This window comes from Hemicordylus capensis, chromosome 1, assembly GCF_027244095.1.
Source record: "Hemicordylus capensis ecotype Gifberg chromosome 1, rHemCap1.1.pri, whole genome shotgun sequence".
Classification (NCBI taxonomy): Eukaryota; Metazoa; Chordata; class Lepidosauria; order Squamata; family Cordylidae; genus Hemicordylus; species Hemicordylus capensis.
The window spans coordinates 453177650-453192522 of record NC_069657.1 but is presented as its reverse complement, the minus strand read 5'-3'; the positions used below and the strand labels follow the sequence as shown (position 1 = coordinate 453192522).

The 14873-nt window shown below is 47.1% G+C and overlaps 1 protein-coding gene across 4 annotated transcripts in view; it reads right to left on the bottom strand.

Moving 5' to 3' along the window:
- The window catches only part of KIF13B (kinesin family member 13B), a 188833-nt gene that overhangs the window by 118524 nt on the left and 55436 nt on the right, over positions 1 to 14873 (bottom strand). For all 4 annotated transcript variants that reach the window (XM_053248955.1, XM_053248978.1, XM_053248971.1 and 1 more), the window contains exons 3-5: positions 5073 to 5085; positions 2238 to 2298; positions 933 to 1025 (exon numbers count right to left, since the gene is read on the bottom strand). In XM_053248955.1, the coding sequence (XP_053104930.1) occupies positions 933 to 1025; positions 2238 to 2298; positions 5073 to 5085 (167 nt within the window). The remainder of the gene's footprint in view (positions 1 to 932; positions 1026 to 2237; positions 2299 to 5072; positions 5086 to 14873) is intronic.

Genomic DNA, 14873 nt, shown 5'->3' with positions numbered 1-14873 from the left:
TATTATTATCATTTTTATTAAGGATATTTATAGATCACTTTCAACAAAAAGGTTCTCAAAGTGGTTTACGCAGAGAAAAAGGAAAAGATGGCTCCTGGTCCCAAAGGGCTCACAAGATAGAAAGAAACAGAATAGCAATAGCAATAGCACTTACATTTATATACCGCTTTATAGCTGGAAGCTCTCTAAGCGGTTTACAATGATTTAGCATATTGCCCCCCAACATTCTGGGTACTCATTTTACCGACCTCGGAAGGATGGAAGGCTGAGTCAACCTTGAGCCCCTGGTCAGGATCAAACTTGTAACCTTCTGGTTACAGGGCGGCAGTTTTACCACTGCGCCACCAGGGGCTCAGAAGAGAGACACCAAATGCTCTGCTGGGCTGAAAAGGGGGCAGATGCTTCGCTTCTGCGAAAGAGAAGAGTCCCCACTTTACAAAGGTGACAGGTGTTTCCTCTTTTTCGCTGTGCTTGATCTACTGGCACCAGCCTCTGGCGTTCCTGCAAGCTATTTGCTCACAGCCTCAGGCATCCATTGGGAAAACGGGAGATGACGAGGCCAGACTACTTCACAAGGCTGTGGTAACGATGACTGAGCTCCTGTGACCGTTTCAGGGCACTTCAGAAAAGCACTAGCTCAGGAGAGGGCAGAAGGCAGATTGTAGTTCACAGATGGACCACTGGTCAATTTCTAGGGTCCCACCCAGCGGCTGCTGCTTGCTGGGGTCTTGCAAAGAGTACTGAACAGATTGGACTGTTCTTATGCAGGAGTGTACACACACGATCACCCAATTCACATTAATTATGCCCCGGTGTCCTTTCTGCAGTGCTTGAAAGGGGAGATAAGGCTAAATGGGCCTCTCAGAGCATAACTCTATATAAGCAATCTTTTATCTCTCTTTTAAACCAACCTCCACCCTGCAAGTGCTTACCCGTTTGTCCATAGGCAAAGATACATGCATTGTAGCCTTCAAAGGCATTCTGGAGAATGTTCTCTCCAAGGCACTTGAAAACAACGTCTTGGCCTAAAATTAGAACAAAAAGATGCAAATGACTGGGGCACACGGCAGAAGCGTCATAAATCTCCTTTGATAAGACCCGCAAGGACTTCAAACACCACAACTCACACCATATGAAACCATTAATGCCTTTCATGTGTGTCCAAAGTAAATGGCGCCATTAAGGACAGAAGCCACAGAGCAGATATGCATCTCAGCTGCACTGAAGTCTCCAAGAACTGCCTTTTGAATTACTCCACGTTTACACCAAAACGGTGTGGATCGCAAGGAGACCCCCTGTATGCACTCAGGATTGCACACCAAACTCCTGGCCTAGAGGAAGCTGCGGTTTGCCTGACACTTTGAATACCCAAGTGGGCAAACTGAAGGCACAGCTGCCCCTCCTTCCCAGAGCTCCATTTGCTCCTCTCTCCCCCATCCCGCCCTGCCCCAGCATTAGCAAGAGCCACACTGCTTGCAGGCTGGTCATTCATCAGGTTAGCTAAATTAATCTTCCTGAAGCCAAAGCCCAGGCTTCCTTTCCTTGAACTCACCAAACCCCATATGAGAATTCAAGCTTCCTGCTCTCCTGTCTTCCAAGGATCTGCAGAGTTATTCTCCTGCAGCCAAACTCCATGGCTGCACATTCTCCTAAGCACCTCCAGCATAGCTTCTTTCTAACAAAGACTTCTCTTCTTCCTTGCAACAGATCTCTAGGTCACACCTACTTTGTGTGCCAATTGGCTGAACCCTGGAGTTCACCAGCCTGTCAGTCAAGACAGGGTTCACTTCTGTTTAACTCTTTAGGGGGAGGGGAGCCTGATCACTACAGGGTGTTTGGAGGAAAGGTTGAAAATTTGTTGAAAGTCACCTGCTTGCCCATTTCTTTTGAGGGTTGGTTAATAGGTAGCATCCAACATGCCCTACTACCCAACCCACTTTGGTGTCTCTAGGAGCTACCCATGGGGAACGGGGTGTTTCGTGTTTCCCCATTGTTCCCTATGGCCGAAACACTTGAAACAAAAATGCAAAATCTGTTTAATGCACATTCCTAAGCTTTATGCTGCTTGTGTAGAGCCAAAATCTCACAGGAATGTATTGGCAGCGGGGAAACCTGCTTATGTTCAGGAGACAGACTCCGAAACCCCCAAGGCTAGTTCTGAGCTTTTGATAAACATTTTGCTAGAACATCAATGCTATTTTTCCTGGAATTGCTCAAAGCTATAATAAAAACACTACCTGCATATTTTTCTTTGATAGCTTCATCCATAGACCAGAAGCAGTGATCGTAGGCAAACACCTGCAGAACAAGAGAGAGAGAGAAACTGAGGCACCTTGTAAAAATCTATTTAAACAACTAACCAAAAAATCATCACCAACACAGTGGGCTGGTTCGGATGATACTTAGTTCAGCAGTCCTGGCATGCATGATAAGGATGTGCGCATGACCTGAGCATGCATGTCCTCCCACATGCCCCCTCTCCCCCCCCCGAGGCATTGGGATGCCTTTTCTTAATTGCATGTGTGAGTGTGTCACACATCAAAATACATATGTGGAACACAGGAAATAGGGAGCTGTTTTATACCATTGGTCCATGTAGCTCTGTATTCTCTACGCTGAATGGCAGCAGCTTCTCCAAGATTTCAGGCAAGAGTCTTTAGCAGCCATGCTTGGGGACACCAAGGACTGAACCTGGGACCTTCTGCATGCAAGCAGATGCTCTCCATTGAGCAATGGCTCTGTCCCCAAAGGTGACATGTATGGGTCTCCCATCCAGGCATTGACTGCACCAAGCCCTGCTTAGCTTCAGCAAGGTGGCTGTCATCTTGTGCTCTTAGACTATGCTCATGACGCATGCAATTCTTTATCGCACTGGGCGGTCTCAGACAATCAAGTATTGTCCCTGCTAACTGGGGAAAGAGGCACCTCTTTAATGGGGTGATTCTTTTTATTTAGCAGGGGGAGAGTAACTGGCTCTATTCACACCCAGCACAGTATCTCCAGTGACTGTTGCTGGTGTTTATCTTATGTTTCTTTTTAGATTGTGGGCCCTTTGGAGACAGGGAGCCCTCTTATTTATTTATTATTTCTCTGTGTAAACCACTTCGTAAACTTTTGTTGAAAAGCAGTCTATAAATATTTGTTGTTGTTGTCCAAAGTGGCCCAGCGAGCTCAGCAATCTGATTAGCTAAGTGGGGCATGAGTCCAAAATGTATGAAGCTGCCAATGCATAATTATCCGATTATGGACAGATCCTTAGCTAGTTAGTTCCTGGTCAGCCACCAATTTGTAATAGGGGCCATATTTTGAACTACGGAAGGACTGAAGGGCCAGCTGCGTTGGTTCTGCCCACTGTCTCACTCCCACTGGTGGCCAGCTGCTCCTCTTTATTTCATAGGCACCATCAAGCAGGCTCTTAGCAGCTGCTACATGGCTCCCAGTTGGCTGAATCCAACCACAGGTCGGCAGGAAACAAGGCTGGCTGAAGCATCTAGAATGAGAGGGTCAAAGCATGCCACACTCCTGGAGTCTTTGTAAAACGCCCTGATAAAATGAGCGAGGATGAGTTCGCAGGTGGAGACTCCATGCTGGCAGAAGACAGGCATATGGAGTGGAGAAGTCTGTTCAGCAAGAATCTGCAGCCCGACAAGAATCTTGCCTTACGCTGGAGGACATGGGAAGAGTCTTATGCGAGGAGCGCTGGTCTTGTGGGAGCAAGCATGAACCGTCCCCTTTGCTAAGCAGGGTCCACAATGGTTTGCATTTGAGTGGGGGACTACATGTGTGAGACTGTAAGATATCCCCCTTAGGGGATGGGGCTGCTCTGGGAAGAGCACCTGCATGCTTGCATGCAGAAGACTCCAGATTCCCTCGCTGGCATCTCCAGGTAGGACTGAGAGAGATTCCCACCTGCAACTAGAGGTGTGCACAGAACCGCACCTCCGCGGTCCGGCATTGGGGAAGGGGGCTCTTTAAGAGCGGGGGAGGGTGTACTTACCCCTCCCGCCGCTTCTCCACTGTCGGCGCGCCTGTTTTGTAAAGCATTTGGGGCAGCAGGGTACCTCCCTGCCACCCCTTCCCCCTTTCCTCAGCAAAAGGCTTCAGAAAGCTTGACTGCGCGCACAAACGTCACATGCTTATGTGCGCACGCACAGTCAGGCTTTCTGAAGCCTTTTGCCGAGGAAAGGGGGAAGGGGTGGCAGGGAGGTACCCTGCCGCCCCAAATGCTTTACAAAACAGGCACGCCAACGGGGGGAAAGCAGTGGGAGGGGTAAGTACACCCTGCTCTGCCCTTAAAGGTCCACCCCCCCCCCGCGCCGAACCACCGAACCGGCCTTGTGTCTGGACCAGTCCGGAGGCATTTACAACGGCCTCCGGACCAGTCCATGCACACCCCTACGTGAAACCTTGGAGAAGCCGCTACCAGTCCGTGTGGATAATACTGAGCTAGATGGACCAATGGTCTGACTCAGTATAAGGCAGCTTCCTATGTTCCTATGACATCATTCACATATTCTCTTATATAGGGGTTCTCAATCATGGGTCCCCAGATGTTGTCAGCCTACAGGATGCTGGGAGTTGTAGTCTGATCTAACAGATCAACTAGAAGGCTCTTTGTCACCTAGTTTCTTTCAAAGGCCCCTTAGAAACTAGGGTTAAGGCAGAAGAGAACACACATAGAGGAATGGAGGTGGAAAAATAGATGAAGTGTTCTGCATGCCAACCACAGAATAAAAGCAAAACATCAGGTGGCAGCAACTACAATCCAACACTGTGCACATGTCAGAATGGCTTTTAAAAAAAACCCCACACAGACCATGATATTTCATCCACAACCCTCAATGCTCCGTTTTCTCATTTGTTCCTGTGACTCATGTCTTGGCTGCTAATGCAATTCTTGTTTTTTTCCAAAGCAGAGAGAGGCTTTTCGTGTTTTCTCCATTCCTTGCACAGTAGCAGAGAGCGCTCATTTAGAAACAAATGAGTAAATATTGTACGGAATCCAAAACCAGATAAACCATAGCAAAATATTTTCGCCGCATGGACTAGAAAGCATAATTAAAATCTCTTACCTTTGGTTGGCTCCTGCAGTTCCAAGAGGCAAGACACCAGCAGAGCAAAGGAGGAGGGCAGGAGGAAGAAAGGAAAAAAAGACTGTTTAGACTACTGTGATCTTCAGATGCAAGAGAAATGGCAAACTTTAATACACACTGAATGACTGTTTGTGCCACTGCCATAGGTGTGGGGGTGGGAAGGTTCACTTTCCTTTTTTCGCCAAGGGCTTCATTTTCAAATCCACGGGTTCATGGGCAGGAGGTTGCCTTCATATCTAGGACAGGGTTTCCAAAGAAGCCAGAAAAAGAGACAGGCACAACACAGTCCAGAGGCTATAAATTTTGCAAAGAGGAAATCGAAATCCTGCAACAAGATTATTGCCCGTTGTGTTCCAATGTTGCTCTCATATCTTAATGTGAACTTGCATAGGCCTGAACCTACTTCATACAGTAATACGACAGACAGGAATAGCCTGCCTGCAGTTAGCCATGCCTTGGTAACCTCGAGGTTAAACTACTGAAATGTGTTTAAGACAAGGGATTTTTAATTTAAAACTTAAAATTTTTTTTGTTATTTTAAATTGTTGTTTTAAATGTTATTTAAGTCAGGCTTTTAGCCTTTTATTAAGTTTTTAACTTAATAAAACTTTTAATTTTTATTAAGTTTTTAACTTAATAAAGTTAAACTTAACTAGTTTATTCGTCTTACTTTACATTGTATCTGTTTTATTAATGTTGTGAGCCGCCCCGAGCAGTAGTGTACTGGTTGGGCAGGGTATAAATATTTTAAATAAATATAGAACAAACAAACAAACAAAGATGCCTTTGAAGGTTCAGTTTGTAATCGACCAGCTGCTTCCTGTACTAACTGGGATCAGCTGCAGGGACCGTCCTTCACCAGTGCTCCAACGACTGGGCTGGTTGCCAATCCATTTCCAGAAGCCATTCAAAGTGCTGGTCAAAGTGCACCATTCAACGGCTACTAGTCGGAGGGCTGTGGGCCACCTCCAGCCTTGAAGGCAGGATGCCTCTGAGTCCCAGTTGCAGGGGAGCAACAGCAGGAGAGAGGGCATGCTCTCAACTCCTGCCTGTGGCTTCCAGCGGCATCTGGTGGGCCACTGTGCGAAACAGGATGATGGACTGGATGGGCCTTCTTGGGCCTGATCCGGCAGGGCTGTTTTTATGTTCAATACCTTAAAGCCCTGAATGGCTCAGAACTTGGGTACTTGGAGGATTTGCCTTCTAACCCATCAGCTTGCATAAACCTTGCGTTTCCACTGGAAACTCTACCCATCTTCCCACTGGAAGATCTCCCTGTCTCCCCTTACTAACTCGCCAGGCAGGTGATGACCGGCAGAGGGTCTTCTTGGTTGTGGCACCCTGGATCCAGCAGAGTACCTTCCCCTAAAATGTTCATGGGGCACCAATTTTCATGTCTTCTTGGCACTAGCCACAGGCTTTTTCAGTTGCCCAAGCAATCCAGCACATGGTCAACTAAACTGGCCACAAAAAAATGTGTGAGCACTAGAAGATATTCCCCTTAGGGGATGGAGCCGCTCTAGAAAGAGCAGGTGGTTTCAAGTTCCCTCCCTGGGAGCATCTCCAAGATAGGGCTGAGAGAGATTCCTGCCTGCAGCCTTAGAGAAGCCGCTGCCAGTCTGTGTAGATAATACTGAGCTGAATGAACCAAGGGTCTGACTCAGTAGATGGCAGCTTCCTATGTTCCTATGATGGAGCCACTCTGGGAAGAGCATCTGCCTGCTTGCATGCAAAAGGTCCCAGGTTCTCTCCCTGGCATCTCCAGATAGGGCTGAGAGAGATTCCAACCTGCAACCTTGAAGAAGCCGCTGCCAGTCTGTATAGACAATACTGAGCAAAATGGACCAAGAGTCTGACTCAGTATATGGCAGCTTCCTATGTTCCTAGTGACAAGCCCAAGGCTGTAAATTATAACTAAACCATAGCTCCCAGCTACAGGCAAGCCCTGGAGCCATGGTCTAAACAAATCAGGCTCAAAGTGTTGCGGATCCAAACAGGAGCCGAGGAGCTCAGGAGACGGGGGGGGTGTGTGGGCTCAGAAGCAGTGCGAGTTGCATTCACAACCAGACCATCGTGGTTTGTTCAGTCACTTGAACTGGTCCACTGTGCAGCTGGTTTTAGGTACTGCCTTACTGTTCTGCTCAATTTTATTCTGGGGCTGGTGCTCTCCATTCCTTCTTATTGAACAGGATGTGCATTTGGTTTTAAGGCTTCTTAATGCATAGTGCCCTGGGAATTTTGGGCTCTAAGGCGGCTTATAAAGTTACTATGATAAATATTAATATTACAGGACTGCCTGCTTCCTTACTCTTTTACCATATTTACCCGAATACAAAAGGACTCTGAATTTAAGAAGAAGCCCTTAAAAAAACACAACAGAAGGTTAAATACAGGTTATACCTATTCTTACCCCAAAGGAAGAGGACTTTGAATTTAAGACGACAGCCTGATTTCTAACATCAAAGGACTTGGAAAAATCTACTCTTGGATTCAGGTAAATAGCCTTTTTTCTCCCCACCGCCCTCCACCCCCAATACATGATTTTGCATTTCTGACATGTTCCTAGGCAGCTAACCAATCAGAAAACCATAGAGTCTCAGAGTTGTGATGAAGGGCAGGACAGAAATTTGACAAACAGACTATTAAACATTTATAAAGCACCTCACTCACATTAGCCACGTCATCTAACAAAAAACCAAAAAACCACCCCTCAGAATTGTAAGCTGGCACTATTTCCATGTTTTTTTATATTTTCCTTCCACTTTTCAGACAGGCATTATCTTCCAATGCAGCCCTTGACAATTCAAATGCAATACTCAACCCATACTGCAGGCATGGTACTGAAGCGGAGAGAAACTGGGAATATTAGCAGTGAAAAACACCAGCACCTCCCTATCAAGGGTGAACAAACGGACCTGACAGTCGTCTCTTCTGCCTGGGGGCAGGGGTGGGGCATTCATTCCAGATTTTCTCTCGTTGGCCGCTTGAGGGGAGGAGACTTCCAGCTCATGCTGTTTGTATGTCACTGGGTCTGTCTCCCGGCATAACATGTCGCCCTTGATTGCTCCCGGCCTCTTCTTACTCTATATCCAATCAAGCCTCAACACGCACACGATTAGCAGGACGACAGCCAAGACGATGCTTAAAATTTGGGGGGGAGCTTTTTTTGTTTCAGAAAGCCAAATCTGAAATTTTATCTTGCCCTATCCCAAGAAATCACCGGCATCCTGAGAAATCACAGAAATCCTGAGAAATCACCTATCCAAGAGACGAAACGGGACCACTTCCTCTCACCCAAATGTTGCAAGTAAACTGGCATTTTATTGCTTGTGATCGGAACCCATTATTGCAAATCAGAACCCGTCACATTCAGAGTGCCCCCACCCCACCTCCGGAACATAGGAAGCTGCCTTATACCGAGTCAGACCACGGGTCCTTTTAGCTCAGTATTGTGGAACCTGGAGCCTTCTGCATGCAAGTGCTCTTCCCCGAGCGACCCCATCTCCTAAGGCAGTGGTTCCAAACATGGGGTCCGCCAGATGATGCTGAATGACAACTCCCAGCAGCCCTAGCTACAATGAATTTTGGCTGGGGGTGCTGGGAGTTGTAGTTCAGCAACATCTGGCGGACCCCACTTTAAGAATCACTGACCTAAGGAGAATCTCTTACAATGCTCACATGTTGTCTCCCATTCAAAATCAAACCAGGGCAAACCCTGTTTAGCAAAGGAGACAATTCATGCTTGCTACCACAGGACCAGCTCTCCTCACTAGTCTCAGTCTCTCACTCAGGCACTCTGCAAGAGGAGCCCTGCTTAGCTCCAGTAACGGAACCTTGTCATGTCTTCTCTGGTTCCATGTGACACACTGACATCTGGATCCTATGGCTGCAAGTAGTTTAGTTTCCAAACTTGCATCCTATCCTTCTTGCCAAAAAATGCAGGGAGGCATACATGGTGTTTATCCTGTTTTATCTTCCAGCCTGTGGGGCAGATTATGCAGAGAGCACAAGAGAGAGAGCACACAGAGAGAGAGAGCTTCAGAGCATGCTGCAGAGCTCAACAAGGTTTTGAACTCACACCTCCTTGTTCCACACCCAGCATCAGGTTTGCACCACCAACACACTAGTTCTCAGGTGCTTGTGCCACACCAGCTAAGAAAGCAACCTCTTTGTGCCTGCTCTGCCCCATACTGCCCTATCCCGAGAAGTACAGGGGGACCAGGTGAGTCACAGCTGCCGATCACAGGTCTGGCAAATACCCATCAGTAGAAAGGTAGTTGGGCCAGTGTTCCCTCTAACAGGGATTTCCAGATGCTGTTGACTACAACTCCCAGAATTAACTACAAATGAACTACAACTGCAATGGCTTGGGGATTCTGGGAGTTGTAGTCAACAACATCTGGAAATCCCTGTTAAGAGGGAACACTGATTTGGACACCTTGCTTGTCCACCATGCCTCTTTTATTATTATTTATGATTATTTATTTGTTCTCCATCCGAGAAGAAGCCCACGGCAACAGTACGGGGCGGGGCTGAAGCACTGGGTGCTCTCTGGTATGCTGCCAGCAGCTGGAGGGCCAGGTCATGTCAGGACACCGCGTCTCCCTGCACCCTGGGCTGCTTTTCCAGACTCTCCCAAGGGCTCGAGGCAGAGTGACATACACCCTTCTACCATTTTGTCCTCTAACGCTGCACAACATTTGCCCAAGACCACCCCGCCCTACTGAGTCAGACCGGCAGCTGTCAAGCTGGGACCGAAGCCGAGAGGAAGGCAAAGACAGCCTGTAGCCAGAACAAAGCACCGCAAGAACGCCGTGTCTGAGTTGCTCAAACCGGTGCGCAAGCACAACCCAGAAGGCTTGGTGGGGTGGAGAGTGTCACATGACTCCTCCAGCAAATGGACTGGAAGCGGCAATCTCGGCCACTCTCCTTGCAGTTCCCTGCTTTGGCCAGTGCTGGGGGGTGGCACAAGAATTCCGTCTTTGCTTGACATCCCTCTCGGCACCAGCTCGAGACCCACCTGGGCCAGCTGAGGGATATTTTGTTCTGCAGAGCAGCGTTTCAGCTCCATGGCCTCCTGAGGAACTTTGGCGGAACTGCAGGAAAGACACAACGTCTCCTGGTCTCCCGGTCAATCTGCAAACCTTTACCAGCAATATGTAGCAAGCAGCCAGTAGTGAAATATGTTTGCGCTAAGCTGCCCCACTATTGTGGGCTTGAGTCCTGATCATCTGAAGCAGACCTGCTCAACTTTGGACCCCCCCCAGCTGTTTTTGGACTACAATTCCCACAATCCCCAGCCACAGTGGGCAATACTCAGGGATTATGGGAATTGTAGGCCAACAACTGCAAGAGGGCTGATGTTGAGCAGCCCTGATTTAAACTGTGGTTTAGTCTTTTGCAAACTTAACATAGCAAGCCTCAAGCATGCACTCCTCTCCTTCACATCCTCTCCTCTGCACGTGAAGGAGACCTGAAGCATCCTCCTTTGCTTTTAATACATGCTGCAGTTTCTCATTACATCCCAACTCAGGAAACTGTGGTTACCATGTTTCCCCGAAAATAAGACACTGTCTTATATTTATTTTTCCTCAAGGAGACACACTATGGCTTATTTTCAGGGGATGTCTTATTTTTATTAAGTGTGGTACAACAATCTACATGTATTCAATTATAGTTAAGTCATCTTCTTCTGGAACATCGTCATAACTCCAGGCTCGGACTGGCCCATAGGTCAACAGGGCATATTCCCGGTGCGCCCTACCCATGCGGTGCCCCTGCGCCCCAACTCTCACCCTTAATTACCTATTCTGCTCAAAACCTGGCGCCCTCCCCATAAACATTCTGGCGCCCTCCCCACATACATTCCGGCGCCCTCTCGGTGCCCCCAGTCCGGCCCTGCATAACTCTCATATGATCCATATAAGACCCACAGACTGTTGCTGGTCAGTGTTGGGGAGCAGCAGCTTTACTGGTGTGTGTGTGTGGGGTGAGAGAGACCCACAGACAGGGGTGTAACGATACCGGTAGGGGTGGCAGGCTGCAAGCTGAGGCATACGGTAGAGGGAAGTACGGTAAAAATCTCCTCAGAAAATCTCCCCCTCAAAAATCTCCCCTCCTCCTGGCAGTGGCGGGCAGCGGCGAGAGTAAGCGCGGCGGTGGCGGGAGGCAGCAAGAGTACGCCGGGAAGCAACGCCGGGCCAGATGGCAGGCCTCTGTGTCGCTCTGCGCACTCCTGCCCGCCAGTGCACAGAGCGACGCCGAGGCCCGGCATCGCTTCCCGGCATACTCTTGCCGCCTCCCGCACCACCGCGCCAGGAGGAGGGGAGATTGAGGAGGAGATTTTCTGAGGAGATTTTTTACCGTACTTCCCTCTACCGTATGCCTCAGCTTGCAGCCTGCCACCCCTACCGGTATCGTTACGCCCCTGTCTGTGGGTCTCTCTCACACACCCCCCCACACACCAGGGGGATAGGGGAAAAGCTTCAGCAAGCAGCCTACTACTGAGCCAGGAGAGATCACCACTATGTCTTATTTTCGGGGTATGGCTTATATTGCACAACTGCTTAGAAATCCTGCTACGGCTTATTTTATGGGTATGTCTTATTTTCGGGGAAACAGGGTAGAGAAGAAACCAGGATCTGAAACCACAGTTTGATCCTGCTTTTGTCTGTACTAATCACAGTTACCCAAGTTTAAGCTTAGCAGGAAACTGCCGCTTATTCAAAAGTAAAAGTGGAACTTTTCCATTTCCTCTCCGCTGCATTCAGAGCAAGAGAAAAAGGAGTGCATCAGCCTGAGGCTTGTCCAGACTCATTCACAATAATCTAAATAATGGTTAACCAATTGTCTAAACTTTGTGTAACTGAACAGGAATGTCAACTGGGTCTGTCATGTTCACTCATACACTAACTGCAGCTGGGGATGTTGGGAGTTGTCGTATGACAGCTGGAGAGCCTCAGGTTGGCCAGACTGATCTACTCTATATCACACCTGAACCTCTGCTAGGTTTGGGCCTCCCCCCCCCACCAAATTTTCTGCCCTGGGAACTTCATTCACAGCAACACAGCAAGAGGTTGGTCTCAGGGGTACAAGCAGGGGGCAAGCGTTGGGCTTGGAGAATTTGACCACGGAGTACCAACCAAACATCCCACATCGACTTCTAGCCCCCACCTAAATTCCAAGACAGGATTATGTTATTATGCGGCACTTAAAACGTTTAGGCTTTTATTGTGCCCATATTATTCAGTGCTTGGGATTAAAAGCAGCAATAAGAATATAATCCCCGCAGCCCTTTCCCGCATATGGCGCGTTCAGGAGGGATTACGCTGGGTAAGACAGGCTGCTCGGCGAAGGCCAAAAGGCCAATTTCAAACAAACACTGTGTTCTTTTCACAAAGACAAAGACACACACACACACACACACTCATTTAAATGTTTCTCAAGAAGCCAAGAAACACAAGCCCTACAATGAAAGCATAACACAAGGAAGCTATGAACATTATGAGGCTTCTGAACCACTGTGGACAACATAAGAACATGCGCATTGGTGAGTAACACACCCAGGTGCATGCTCCTCTGGAAGCCCCGGAGCTCAGCGCAGAGAGATATGCCCCACTCCTTGCAGCAGGATACCAATTAAGTGGGGCAGAGGTGGGGACACATTCCACACAAAGCCCCCCCCGCAAAAAACCCCCAATTTTTCTTTTAACAGACACAACCAGGGGAGAGGAGTGGATGAGATGCAGGGCTGGGGCTTTCAGCAGCTGCTCCATATTTGGCCCCCTAATGATGGATTCCGTTGTTTTCGGGGTCTTTATAAGAACCAACAGGCTCTATGGAGCCATGCTGGTGAGACTAACATCTCTTAAAATAACTGTTTTTCTGCCCTTAGTCCAACCTCTTATACCTCCTCTCAAAATTCTTTGTCTATCTTGCCTAAGCAGAATTAAGCCGTACACAGACCACTGCTCCTTCATTCCCAGTACCGTCTACTCTGACTGAAGGCAACACCCCAGGGTCCTGGGACTTCTCCAGCCTGGGTACCAGAGATTATTTTACCTGAGATAGGCCAGGGATTGAAGCTTGGCTTCTGCATGCAAAACAGGGGAGGGGGAGCCTGCAGATGGGGGTGGGGAGAAGGAGGTTGTGGGCGGGCAATGAAAATGGCAGTGGCGGCCCTTGAGGTGCAGATGCTCTGTGTCCGGCTCAGCTAGTCTGCTTTAATGGAGGCCAGGGGTTCTCAAGCTTGGATCCCCTGGTGTTCATCCCCAGCCCAAATGGCCAAAGGCTATCACAGCTGGGAGATGATGGGTGTTGTAGTTCAACAACATCTGAGGACCCGGGAACCTCCTGGATCAGATGATACCTTTCGACGGGGTGGAAGACCAAGTATTGTGGATTATTAAGTATATTTATATACTGCTTTGCAACAAAGAAAAGTTCACGAAGCAGTTTACATAGCAAAATGAATGTGAAAACGGCTCTCCGTCTCAAAGGGATTCACAATCTAGAAATATGAAGGAAACAGGCATGGGTTGCATTTTAAGCAGGGCATGGACGACAAGAGATGCCGGTGTCATTTGCATATGTTTGGCTACAACATTAAAATTCCCACATTTCATGCATTCATACAGTCTCAATTCTCAGTTAAATGACTTTGACCAAGGTTACTCTTTGAGGATCAATCAAAATGTCTCACTGAAAAACAAAGGGATTTACATTGTGATTCTAAACAATGCGTATCAGCTTGAAATGCCAAACTAATATCATGCTTTTGACATTATGCTGGTGCAGTAATTGGTACAGTATATATACCATTCAAAACTCTTAGTATTGGGCCATTACATGCTTATGGCAACAGTCCTAAGCACACTTGTATGTAATTTGTACTGAAATGAGTTGAACATTGTGTTTTAAATTTCTTGTTTTTGTTTTTAACTAATGTTTTACTTTTGTTTTTATCTTCTTGTAAACTGCTCCGAGACATAAGTTTTGGGCGGTATAAAAATATGTTAGATAGATAGATAGATAGATAGATAGATAGATAGATATTCACATAATTTAAACAGCATTAATCTCAAATAATTAAATGGTTTAAAAGTTGCTTTAAAAAACACAAACACCCCTTTTGAGTGACATCAGCATATTAGAAGGGTGTTTTTTTTAAATACACATTTGTTTTGCCATTCTAAAAATGAATGAACACACATGCATGCACACACATCCCTCTATTTTCTTTCCCATTAAACAACAGTGCTCAGTTAATGCTGGCTCATTTTCAGACTGTGCTTGTCAGTTATAGTAAGTAGCCAATATACTTGGATTTATGACAAAGAGTTCAAGCAATTTTGGAAACCACAATGCGTTTCAACGGCAGCAATAATTAGTGAGTCAGTATGGCAAGTGCATCATGACTTGGACGAGAAGAGATTGGCAGTTAAAAGAGGAATTACCCAGTTGCATGAATGAATGAATGAATGACTTCATTGCGATTATTGATCAGACATACAAGGAAACCAACAATATTACATTACCCAGTTATAAGTGACACCTGCTCTGCTTTAGAAGTTACTCCTTTAATTTCTTCCAGAAGTACCCAGTACTTCCACAGGGATAGTTAAGTTTGGTTAGTTTTTAAGTTGATATAAGAACCTGTTCTTGTTTTTACTCCTCCGATTGTCAGAGTAAGAGAAGTCCTTTATTCATAGGGTTCTTCTGGCATCGACAAGGTTTTTAGTAATTTGAACCAATAGTGTTCTACATTAATGCAACATTCTG